Here is a 13,077-nt window from a genome sequence, read left to right as displayed (position 1 = left end):
ATTATGTATGTTTTATCATATTTTATGGAAAAAAAAGTATGATGTTATATTACGTATGTATTTGTATGCAATTTGGAAACTACAATGTTATAATAGAAACTGTATTATTTTTGTATATGTAATATGTGTAAATTCTATTCATATTGTAACTTTGCAGGCTATATATGTGGTTTAGTTGGGCGATACTCTTCTACGTGATGGCGGATGTTATGGGCTTAGGACATAGAGGTGATGGAGCCGGGGATCCACCACCTCCCGTAGGCTTTGGTCGTGGTCAACACGAACAGGATGGTAAGTCTAATTATGATATATTTGTTAGATATTTTTATCCATTTATTATAAGCTATCGTGACTAATATTTTTAATTATATTTTTCAGCTGCGCTCCCTAAAAAAAGAAAAGGCCTAGCAAAAAACATTCAACTATCAAAGATAATACGGGCAAACAAGGGAAAGCCTGTAGATTTGGATTTCGATAGGGAGCTGACATATTCCCCTGTCAGGAACCATGGTAATTGGTTTACCCGTGAGATTGGGAAGTATATATGGATGAACATCCCTTTGAACGTATCTGGTTGGGATAATGTTTCCCCCGCTTTAAGGAATGCCACAGTGGTTCATTTAAAGGTAACTTGGACAATATTTTAAGTTTATTTCTAATTGGTATTTAACTAACTAACTTTTTTGTATTTGTAGAATAAGTTTGATTTAGATAAGGTTAACTTGGATCCCGAGCGTGTTCAGTTGTTGCATAGCATTGACGCGACCTTGCAAAGAATTTATAGAGGCCGAAAAAATAAAGTGCATACTTATTTTGAGAATGTCGGGGGGCTTACAGATATCCCAAGGGCATTAGCCAACCCCCCCCCCCCCCCTCCCGATGGTATGTCACGTCAAAATTGGGCGCAAGCAGTAGAGCATTTTCAAACTCCTGAATTTCTAAAGCGTTCGGCGTCAAACAAAGGAGTCCGTGCACAACAACAAGTTGTAAACAGAGGGGGATCGTGCTCGTATAGCAATGCATGTTTCAAAGAAGTAAGCTATGATATATTTAACTGTTTATTTAAATTATAATTAATCTAATTTTTAATGTTAAATAGGACATCACTCGAATCGAAGCATTTCGTAAGGCCAATACTGATCGCCAAGGGGTGTTTAGTAGTCCTGCAATCGAGCAACAATACGGAAGTGGTTAATTTGTATTTTGATATAAGTGCTTATATCATCAAAGGGTAGTTAGTAATCTAATTTTTATTATATTTATTTCTTTTTTGAAAATACAGAATGCTTTACTCTTTGAGATCAGTCAAGAAACTCAAGCTTCTTCTGAAGCCAGCGGTCTAACACTAAAGGATACACAAAATTGTTTTGACAAAAATATTGGGTGTTCGACGTGGCCATATCAGAGGCATCGGGCGTAAACCTTCTACGGTTGTGTCGATGTATGATCAGGAACAACCACTGACACAGCCACCACCACAATCACAGATGACAAGACTATTTAATTTTGGTAATTGTTTAAGATGTTGGTAATTTTTGGTTTAGTAATAGTTTCAAAATTTGGTAATTGTTAGTTATAGTATAATGTTATAATGTTTTATACGCTATAATGTTTTATACGCAATACGTGGAATGTATATTTTGTATATAGAATGTTATAATGCTAGTTTAACTTATAAGACTATGTTGTTTTATTTGTAGTTGGAAATGCTTCAAACAATGTTAAAAGATCCGGCATGTAGTGCTGCACTTGAAGATTGGTTTCGTTCGTTGCCACAACGAAATGAAACTGGAGGAAACAAGGAGAGCGATGATGACGAGTAGATAGTTGTAGGATTTTTTTATGTTTTATTTGTACAAGTATTTTAGACTAGTATTTTCGATATTTTGTTATATGTTAAATCAGACGAGTATTTTAAACGAATATTGTATTAATATTTTGGAATGAAATGATGTAGGATTAGATTAATTAATATCATACCAGTTTTTTATTAAATTTTAATGTGATATATATATATATATATATATATATATATATATATATATATATATATATATATATATATATATATAAGAAAAACACCAATACCGGCGACGCCTTTAGTGGCGACAATAGGTTATTACCGGCGACACGTCTTTAGCGGCGACGCCAGCTTATTAATGGCGACAAGTTTTTAGCGACGACAGATACCCATTAGCGGCGACAGTTTGATTAATAGCGACAAAACAGCAGCATCGACGTTTTAACGACGACATGTCGCAGCGACGGCAAGCCGCACTTTTAGCGACGACGCCTGTCGCCGGTAATGCTCTACTTTCTTGTAGTGATATATATATATATATATATATATATATATATATATATATATATATATACCACCTAACGAATCTTATAGACAACCTAACGAAAGATATTTGTTCGTATTTTTTTTAATATAGAAACATGAACAATAAGACATGCATATTCAACGGAACATTAATCACGTTATCAAACAATTTTTTTTTTAAATATTATGAGTATATAATATTTATTAACATGGTTATTATTAGGTGGTGGGGATCGAAGGGAGGACATCTATATATAAATGTTAACGATGTGAGCTAGTAATATAATTCTCATTCAAGTTCTAGAGAAATATGGCAATGACTACTAAAACAGTGCAAATTAAGATCAAGTCCGACGGTGATGTTTTTCACGAGTTATGGAAGGCAAATCCCCATGAAGTTCCCACTATAACCCCAACTACCATCCAAAACTGTCAAAGCCATGAAGGCGACGTTGGAACCGTGGGCTCTGTGCTTTTCTGGAACTATTTTCATGGTAAAAATTAAACATATATGCCCCTAGAATCTTTCTTTATGATGAGCTGATAGCAAAAAATTAATTTGATGTAGTATATAGTAGATCAACGGTGTACACTTATTTCTTTGTCTACACTTGAAATCAAAGTTCTTGATGATGTTTTGTTGTAGATGGAAAAGACCGGGTTGCAAAAACGCTAATCCAGGAAATTGATGAGGGCAAAAAGTCGGTCACCTTCAAGGTACTTGAAGGTGATCTCCTGGAATTATATAAGACGTTTGTTATACATGTTCATGTAGACACACATGGTTTAAACAACCTTGTCACATGGACCGTGGAGTATGAGAAGCTAAGTCCTGATGTTTCTGATCCAGATACGCTTATGGAATTTTACAAAAAGGTCACCAAAGACATTGAGACTCACCATCTCAAGATTTAATCAAAGTCTCCGTATCTAGAATTAAATAAACCAAAATCTAGATCGCACCAATATGGGTGGCATTTAATAATTGATTTTGGATGTGTTAGATGTTGCATGCGCTATCTTGTTTATGTTATATATGTTTATTGGTTGTGTTATATATATATGTAAAAAAAGGGTGTCGTTTTAATTAATACCAATAATTTTATATGTTAAAGTTTAATTATGTAGCAAACCACTGTTCTTATATATAGAAATTGCATGGTGTAAAACTTGTTTTCTTTTTTAAACAGCAAAAGTATTTTTTGAAATTAACTACAACACCAGTTAGAGCAACTCAGAAAACCAATTCGCAAAATTACCCCATCAACGAGGGAAGAACAGAAAACCAATTCGCAAAATTGGACCAGATCTGAAGCACAGGACCACAGCTACAGAAGAAATGGTTCTTTAAAGTAAATTACTTTTTAATTAATGATTTATGCTGTTATGCAATTGTGACTGATAATTTGAAAGCTCAAAGAAAACCACAAGAAAGATAACTTAAATATTAGACAACATATTTGTAACGACTATATTTTTATGGAAATTATGGTGCGATATAAATCCGTTTGTGATTAAATAAAAGGAGGTGGAATTCGAATACAAGCTTTGCCATAGCCATCACCTGTAAACATATTGTTAACAAATTGTCTCGGGAAGAAAAACGAATTAACTAAAAAGAAAAAATCTAATATAATTACTCCTCTCCTCAAAGTGCCATATCGGCATTAACAAACTTGTTGACAGATCTCGCTAGAACTTGTTAACAGGAAATTTCTATATGTTGGGCTGTCATTGGTATGATTTTTCATCAACACTATCATCATTTCCTCGTGCAAAGGTGCAAGAAAAGATTCTCGAACATGGAATGTTTAGTTCGTGAACTAAATGTCAAATTTCCGCATAAATGAATGGCACTTTAACAAATCGAAACCGCCTTCTTGAAATGATTTGAGGGGACATGTGGCAATAATGTTAGGGAATGGGCTAACAGGCCTCTCTAACAGGTTGGCAAAAGTCAAAACTTGATCTCCAGAGAGATTCTTTATTGATTTATGAATGCTATACAAAAGTATTTTCTACAGTCGTATGATGTTCATAATATTCACTCTATGTGTATACATGTTCATACTAGGTTACAATCAATTAGATGTACTTATAGTCTCAATGACCTAGATTTTAGGGCATCGGCCAACAGGCCTTTAACATTAACAGGTTGACAAAAGTCAAAACTTGATCTCCAAGAAATTCTGAACCACATCAAAGGCTTCTCTACTCCTTCGGGATAAAGCTTAAGGAGTACAAAACAGGAAGTGTGCTTTAAAACTTCTCCATAACCACCATTTAGCTACAATTTAATACAATAAAGACAAAACTGCAAAAATAGTCCCTGTGGTTTGCATTTTTTCAGGAAACAAGTCCAAACAGTGACTTTTTTTGATTCGTGGTCCTTTTGGAGTGGTTTGTATGTGAAAATGGTCCCTCCGAAAATTGAAATGACTATAATACCCTTGGGGTATTTATTTTTCATTTTTCTTTCATTATTCTTAAAATTTAATATTTATTTATTTATTTTAGCAATTAAAAAAATAAAAAGGGCCCACCTCTCTCTCTCTCTCTCTCTCTCTCTCTCTCTCTCTCTCTCTCTCTCTCTCTCTCTCTCGGGATGAACGTATGAAGATCTGGGTTCATATTCAACATACATATACATCTCTTTGTAATATCCCAATAACACACAATCAAAAGTCAATAAATCAAAGAATGCAAAATCAGAAGTAGAATCATGTAAACCTGAAGTAGAAAATAAGAAAAAAAAAATTTAAGATCATACGAACCTGATTTGGTACACATACATACAATGATAAACACACAATGATAAACACAATGCAGAAAATCAAAATGTAAACTAAACCTACAAATCAAATTGTAGAGTATCAAATCAATATATAGAGTAAACCCAAAAGTCAGTGACTTTTTTTGATTCGTGGTCCTTTTGGAGTGGTTTGTATGTGAAAATGGTCCCTCCGAAAATTGAAATGACTATAATACCCTTGGGGTATTTATTTTTTATTTTTCTTTCATTATTCTTAAAATTTAATATTTATTTATTTATTTTAGCAATTAAAAAAATAAAAAGGGCCCACCTCTCTCTCTCTCTCTCTCTCTCTCTCTCTCTCTCTCGGGATGAACATATGAAGATCTGGGTTCATATTCAACATACATATACATCTCTTTGTAATATCCCAATAACACACAATCAAAAGTCAATAAATCAAAGAATGCAAAATCAGAAGTAGAATCATGTAAACCTGAAGTAGAAAATAAGAAAAAAAAATTTAAGATCATACGAACCTGATTTGGTACACATACATACAATGATAAACACACAATGATAAACACAATGCAGAAAATCAAAATGTAAACTAAACCTACAAATCAAATTGTAGAGTATCAAATCAATATATAGAGTAAACCCAAAAGTCAGTAACAAGCTTTCTTTGTTTAAATCCAAAACAATCTAAAAAACTTTCAGAAACTTAGAACACACCCTCAACGAGTTTTCTTCAAAAACTATAAATCAATACCGAAAACCATGAACATGTTTCTTCAATCTCTAGTGTGCGATGGTGACTAACAATCGGAGCTCGAAGATGGAGACATGACGTATGAGCGTGGGAAATCGAAAGGTTTCTTGAGGTTTTTAAGATCGGCGGTGGAGGTGAGGGTTTTCAGATCAGTTGTAAATGTGAAGTTTTTCAGATCAACAACAAAGGTTTTGGGTTTTCCGATAGATGCCGACGGTGAAGTTTTGGGTTTTGGGTAGGTGACGACGCCGGTGAATGAGAGATGCTTCAGATCTGACAATGGAGAGGGATGTTCTTGAGCGATAGAAAAATATAGATGGAGATGGAGGTGGCAGATGGTGGTGGTGATGGATGGTTGTCAAAATCGATGGTTATGGGGTATATGTTTTGAAGATCAAACCCAGAAGTTGTTCCTGAGAAGACGATTAATGCTCTTCAGTTATTGAGTGTTTATCAAAACATAACCCGAGAGAGAGAGAGAGAGAGAGAGAGAGAGAGAGAGAGGTGGGCCCTTTTTATTTTTTTAATTGCTAAAATAAATAAATAAATATTAAATTTTAAGAATAATGAAAGAAAAATGAAAAATAAATACCCCAAGGGTATTATAGTCATTTCAATTTTCGGAGGGACCATTTTCACATACAAACCACTCCAAAAGGACCACGAATCAAAAAAAGTCACTGTTTGGACTTGTTTCCTGAAAAAATGCAAACCACAGGGACTATTTTTGCAGTTTTGTCTACAATAAAAGACTAATAAGTAATAAAGTAATGATTATTTAGTTTACTCATGATCACTTGAAATTCCTAATACTAATGTATCACCAGGTTGCATTTTCTTCCTCGTTAGCATGACTGCATATATACAAAACATTCTGAACCTCATCGAACCACATTCTTCTCCCCAATTTCTTCATCAAGTGAATTAAGCATTTAAATCATTTATTTGCATCTTTAGCAAATGAGGATGTGTCAATCAATCTCACAAATACCGTGCCGCTTGGATTATTCATAAGAAAAATTATGATTGACCAACATTTTTAATCTGTTGAACCCTCGAACATAATAATGCATCCACTCTTGCTTGTACTAAGGCAGCGTTTGGATAGGGAAAAAAGTGGCTGTTTATTGCTTATTGCTTATTCTCACCACAATAAGTTGAGTTGAAGTGTTTGGATAGGAAGCTTAAAAAATCAGCTTATTGTGGTAGGAATAAGCTAAATAAGTTGATTTTAATAAACGATTGGGGGGGGGGGGGGGAATGTTTATTGCTTATTGCTTATTGTGGTAGGAATAAGTTAAATAAGCTAACCCAAACACTTAAAAAAAAAAAAAACTGCTTATTCCCACCGCAATAAGCTAATAAGCTAAAAACATATTTATCTAAACACCCTCTAATTCTACCTATTTCTATAGATATGTCCATCTCGCCTCATGAGAGAGAGAGAGAGAGAGTCAACATTTTCTAGCCGAGCTCAGCTCTAGCCACACACCGGGTGCGGTGTTTGCCACAACACCACGCACCCACACGCTTGAGCGTAATGGACCCTTCACAAAGTTAAATGGAAATGCTTCACTATATAAAAATCGACATAAAGCACGAGTTACAGACTCTCTATTCTCCAGTTCTTGATTCATTGTTTTTTGAGTTCCTTTCTTGAAAAATGATTTCAATGTCTCGTCACTCTCAGCTTGAAAACATTCATCTTCCATTACATTAGACTTTTTTTCTCTCAAAACTCGTCAATCAATTATTAAAAAATTGGTTCATGTCTTCATCAACCACGGGGCATGCAAAAAGATCTTTTTTTTTGCTCCGGCAAGGTGATTCTTCTTTCTATTAACTCCTCCAAACATAACTTTGTTGTAGTAGTTACATTGCACGTTCTTTCTATTTGTTGGGTCTTCGAGAACAATGTTCCCAAATGATATCAGCTTTTGGTTTTTTATTTGCCATGATTAGTATCTATAAATCAAAGACAATGTCGCAATGTTATAAGAAGTTAAGAAGTTATAAGAAGTTAAGAACAACAAACTTGGATATAGAAACGTTCATTTTAATGAACTGAAATCTAACAATTAAAACTAATCAGATAAATATAAGCATGTTGTAATGAAGACCATGTTCCTTAGTGAAATATACAAGGGAAAGAAAGACCCTAACACAAATGAGTATGAAGTAAGAGTATGGAATTTAAGCATAAATAGTTACACAAAACCTAAAACCAAACATGGAGTAGGGATATGTGTGTGTGCAATAGTTGTCAAACTCTAATCTTTTTTCTTAAAAAGACATACTAAGTCCTAGTAAATATTTTCTTCTTGATTTCAATGTAATAAACTAGAATGTGCTCATCAAAGGCAGAAGCGCAAAACTGAGAAGTAAGTCTTTTTCTTTTTTTAAATATCTATGCTTACCCGTAAGAGAAAAAGAAAGTGTCGATTGATGTAAAGAAGATGAAGAAATCGGTAAAAGAAATTTTGAAGAAACAAATTTCAAAAGTTTTTTTAGATTTGATTTGAAATTTAAAAAAGTATATATTGTTTGCTCCAATCAACCCAACATCAACCGGTCTTGCTTCAAAGTATGGTTAATAACCTATTGACATAACGATTACCCATTGGATCACGTGATTACCCATTTACCTCATGACTTTTCCGAGTCATGAGTTGACTCGACTTGGTACGAGTCAAGCCACAACTTGCTAATTTTGATCAACTCACATACAAACGAGTCAATCTAACGAATCGACTCTTTTGGGGTTGTAAATGACTCGTACAGGTCAACTCATGACTCATACGAGTTTGACAACTATGGTTATAGCTTACGCGGCATCTTACAGTTGAGAGTGAGAGAGAGAGATAGAGAGATAGAGAGATAGAGAGAGAGTAATCGTCAATGTTTTTGATGAGTGTGTATAGTCCTTCCTTCGCCTTCCTATAGTCACCGATGATACATGAAACAACAAACAGCTGGGTAAGCATAAAGCTTACTGAGTTTCCCCCAAAATACTACACATAGCCAAACAGATAGAACGAACAACGGGCCCAATCAGTCATCGGACTGGAATGCCCAACTATATCGAGTTTGTTGGCCTTACCGCCTCAACCCAACCGCTCATCCTGAGCCTCCATGCATATGGCTTACAGCTGGCCTGCACCAGGTATCTTGGCCTTCAGCACAAAGCACGATCGCCTCAACCTAACCAAACACAACCTGTCAACATGTAAGCAAACAAGGATCAATTAGGAACATAATATATATATATATATATATATATATATATATATATATATATATATATATATATATATATATATATAGAATTATCAAAACACATAGCTCACTACCGCCTACTGGACCTCTCACATCACATTGCTCCACTATCAACATACCACTACTACAACATCCTATCATACATATGAACACATACATAGATCTAGCAGATCACTACTGTACCACAACGTCTTACACAAAAGTGTACATAACTGACAATCCAAAGAATGCATAGCCATATGTACCCAGAGGTGAAATACACACACATACATTTGATCCTACTCTAGAGCCACAACCAAACAAGGAACAGGAAAGAAAGCCTAGATCAAGAGTCCTCGGTCTATCCTAAGTGACCACATACAGTCCCTATGTCATCCCTCTACTAAAAGATAACCAAAACAAGTGGGCCGGCAGTGGTGCCTTCGACCCACGGGTGCAGTGAGGAGAACTTGCCTCGATATGTGCATAGGACACCACAGTAGTAACAAAGAACTCCACTAGCTTCAACTCACTTCCAATCACCTACGAGAAGATACTTGAGTCAATACCCAGTCACCAGTCATAATCACTTGCAGTAGTGACTACCTCACATGAAATGACAAATAAGGCTCATATAAAATGGCAATTGGGGTTAAGTGAGGACACTTAACCCATTAAGGACTTAACCATCTAAGAGCATCACCAGTTATGTAACATCCCAAAAATACAGGCTAAAAATTTCATTTTTAAATACATTATCATAAAACCAACTGTATTATAAAACATCCATAATATCATGTCATGTCAAAACCAAAGTAGAAATGATCAAAACATGTTATCATAAAACAATATCAGAGTGTAATCCCAAAGATCTCATGTGCGGAAAACCATAGTGTGATGCGCTGCGATCAAACCCGCTCATTTCCTTTAAAAACGAGTACCTGAAACTGAAACTGTAAACCGTAAGCACGAAGCTTAGTGAGTTCCTCATCATACCACATACCATACAATCACATAGCATACATACTGTCGGGTTATTCTGGGGTGCCCGACCTACCTATGTCAAGCCATTTTGGGGTGCTGACCTACCCATGTCAAGCCATTTTGGGGTGCTGACCTACCTATGTCAAGCCATTTTAGGGTGCCTGCCTACCCACCAGTCTATCTCACCCGGTCATGGGGACTATTTCACCCCTACCACTATCACATAATAACATATATTAATCATGTTGTCAGACATGTCTGGGGTGTCCGACCTACCCTTCAGCACTAACGACCGAATCGAGGGACTATTTCACCCCTACTACTACTACCACACATATCATAACATAATAATATTGTCAGACATATTTGGGGTGCCCGACCTACCCTTCGATCCTAACAACCGAACTTTCGAGACTATTCCCCTCCTACTACCATTATCACATATGACATATCATGCTAACACATAAACAGGGCAATTATACAATATGGTCGGATATTATTTGTAAATCTAAACCGTGGTCCAAAATGCGGGTCACGATAAGTCCCGAACTAAGGATTCTGATATTAGGGTTTTCTAAACCGTAGTTAGGGTTTCCAACCCGAACACGTGCCAACTAGGTCTAAGGTTAGGTGTTTAGTAGGTCGGACACCACCCATTGCCACCCCGGGTACTGGTAGGCGGCGGCAATCCATGGCGACAGCCACCACCTCACGGTCGTAGCGGTTATGATTTTAGGCCCAAAACAATATCAAAAGCATTCTAGTACACACAAACATCAATCCAATACACACATATGAACACATCAACCCAAGGTAGTGGCTAGAGGCGGCAGAATGGCGACAACCACCATGTCGGCTCTCATGGATGGTTTTCTATTTTTTTCGGCCAAACAAGACACACACACATGCCTCACAAACTCGCGGAAGCAGCACACATGCACACGTGTAACATAAACACAACCGCAACGACCTTCTTTGTGGAGAACAACGACCAGAGGTAACAAAAAAAGTGACAGCTGCATGAAGCGGCGGCGGCGGCAGTCGTTGGATGAAGTGTAGCAACAGAAGAAAACGAAGAAGATGAAGGTGGATTTATGCCTTTACCGAAAAATGGTAGCAGCGGCCACGAGCGTTCAGTTCTTCCGACCTCCCCAACGGTCACGACGTCCTTCCGTCAATCCTTGTCTTCGTCGGCAGCAGGAGCAGCGATGGTGGTTTCTATGTTGTCCCGCCTCACACATGCTACGGAGCAGGGAAGGAGAACGATGTTACGATAGCACCGGAGGCTTCGACGATGATAGCGGCTAGAGTGTCAAGAGTAAGGTGGCGGCTGCAAAATAAATCTAGGGTTAGGGTTTGCATGTGATATCTAAAATGAGAGGACAAGGGAGGAGGCTATCAGATTTTAGTCTCGCCTCCTTCTCTCAAACTTAATTCATTTTTAACACATTTAGCCCCCGCTACAAAATCATTTTCAGATTAAATCCACTAATTACCAAATAGCCCCTACTCTTTGAAATTCGTTACATTTCAAGTCCAAGGGTTACCAAATAGTCCTCCAATTTCCAGAAATTATAAGATTTAACTCCTTGTGACTAACACCTTGTTAAATTATTATGGATTTAGAGCTAAATGAAAAATATAAAAATATATCTCGGGGTTTTGGGTTTGTTATTGAAACAGGATGTTACAATTCTCACCCACTTAAATTATATTTTTTCCTCGAAATCAGCTCTTGCTTCCACTTCACGATGCACTCCCCCACAACAACCAAGATGTACGAAAAATTGCGGATTTAATCGGTCCAAGAGCTTCTCGGCCAAATGCGGGCACGTTAATCCTACACAAAAGGGCACCAACGCAATGAAAACTAATTGGTCACATACTGAACTAAATCACACCCCTACTCGGGCTCAACCCCAATCTATTAACCAACAACAACCCTCAAGCTTACTCCGATCTATTAAACTATAGCACTCAGGCTTCCAACCCCCAACCAGACGATAACAAACAAGGAAACCCTCAACCTGAGTTCCTAACACCCTAGGGTCTAAAGCACAAGCACACCCTACAGATGCTATCACAACTAAAGCTAATACGAATCGAAGGGAAAATCTAACAGCTAAAGATGATTTTTCCGCAAAATCAGAAGATTCAGCAGTTGTGTAGAATTCTAGAAGAGAAATCTTACTGAGAACCAAACCTTGGCATAAAGTCTTCCTACTACGAGGTTCCACTCTCCCCCAATTGAAATGTTCTAGAATCTAAGAACTTCACAATCCATCGATACCTAGACTAACTCTAACTCTACCACTCGATTCCAACCACTGATATCCGGTTACATAGGAGAATCTGAACCCACGCAACATTCATAAATCCCAATACACGTATAATCGAAGGAAATAATGATTAATCCATTCATAACAAGAATTCAATTTAAAAGAGCTAAATATGATAAATCCATTCAACTGATCATCCAAAATTACAACTGAATTTCAAATCGTAAATAGAAATTACATAGGATTAACAACATTACCGCAATCCACACAACATTCATAAATCCCAATACATGTATAATCGTGGGAAATAATGATTAGTCCATTTATAACAAGAAATCAATTTAAGAGAGCTAAATACAATAAATCCATTCAACTGATCATCCAAAATTACAAGTAAACTTCAAATCATAAATAGAAATTACATATGAATACCAACATTACCGCAATAGATGAAATAAAGAAACTGATACCTCACACCTCAGTCTCCGGGACTCCGGCCGCCCCATGACGTCCGTCGGGTAACCGCCAAGCTAAGGGTGTATGATCCAACACCTCGTAGATAAAAGGTCAACGAGATCTGATGTATCCTTCCTGGCCGCAATGGAAACAAACTCACGCACTCCACCCACAATCTCTATAAAAATGGCCATCCTCGCCACACCTATAACATACGAAAGATATGTGCCTTCCTCTAACTGATCCTGAATTC

At 36.6% G+C, this 13,077-nt stretch overlaps 2 protein-coding genes across 2 annotated transcripts; both read left to right on the top strand.

Annotated features, from left to right (window-relative positions):
- The first annotated feature begins 197 nt into the window (after positions 1 to 197).
- LOC111920936 (uncharacterized) lies at positions 198 to 1,823 on the top strand. The gene is made up of 6 exons (XM_042900597.2): positions 198 to 291; positions 379 to 626; positions 696 to 1,034; positions 1,100 to 1,173; positions 1,283 to 1,337; positions 1,701 to 1,823. Exons 1-6 carry the CDS (start codon positions 198 to 200, stop codon positions 1,821 to 1,823), a joined length of 933 nt encoding a protein of 310 aa, XP_042756531.2.
- A 782-nt stretch (positions 1,824 to 2,605) lies between these two features.
- On the top strand, positions 2,606 to 3,446 carry LOC111920935 (kirola). Its single transcript, XM_023916500.3, has 2 exons — positions 2,606 to 2,820; positions 2,973 to 3,446. The coding sequence occupies exons 1-2, from the start codon at positions 2,637 to 2,639 to the stop codon at positions 3,239 to 3,241; spliced, it is 453 nt and encodes a 150-aa protein (XP_023772268.1). The 5' UTR covers positions 2,606 to 2,636; the 3' UTR covers positions 3,242 to 3,446.
- The last annotated feature ends 9,631 nt before the right edge of the window (positions 3,447 to 13,077 follow it).

This window comes from Lactuca sativa, chromosome 3 (assembly GCF_002870075.4).
Source record: "Lactuca sativa cultivar Salinas chromosome 3, Lsat_Salinas_v11, whole genome shotgun sequence".
NCBI classification, from domain to species: domain Eukaryota; kingdom Viridiplantae; phylum Streptophyta; class Magnoliopsida; order Asterales; family Asteraceae; genus Lactuca; species Lactuca sativa.
This window is presented reverse-complemented; position numbering and strand designations above follow the sequence as displayed.

Bases quoted from the DNA above. Each gene is read 5' to 3' on its own strand.
- LOC111920935 (XM_023916500.3), top strand. From the start codon at position 2,637: ATGGCAATGACTACTAAAACAGTGCAAATTAAGATCAAGTCCGACGGT. The intron at 2,821-2,972 runs GTAAAAATTAAA...GTTTTGTTGTAG, and splicing joins TTTCTGGAACTATTTTCATG to ATGGAAAAGACCGGGTTGCA.
- LOC111920936 (XM_042900597.2), top strand. From the start codon at position 198: ATGGCGGATGTTATGGGCTTAGGACATAGAGGTGATGGAGCCGGGGAT. The intron at 1,035-1,099 runs GTAAGCTATGAT...AATGTTAAATAG, and splicing joins GCAATGCATGTTTCAAAGAA to GACATCACTCGAATCGAAGC. The intron at 1,338-1,700 runs GTCTAACACTAA...TTTTATTTGTAG, and splicing joins AGCTTCTTCTGAAGCCAGCG to TTGGAAATGCTTCAAACAAT.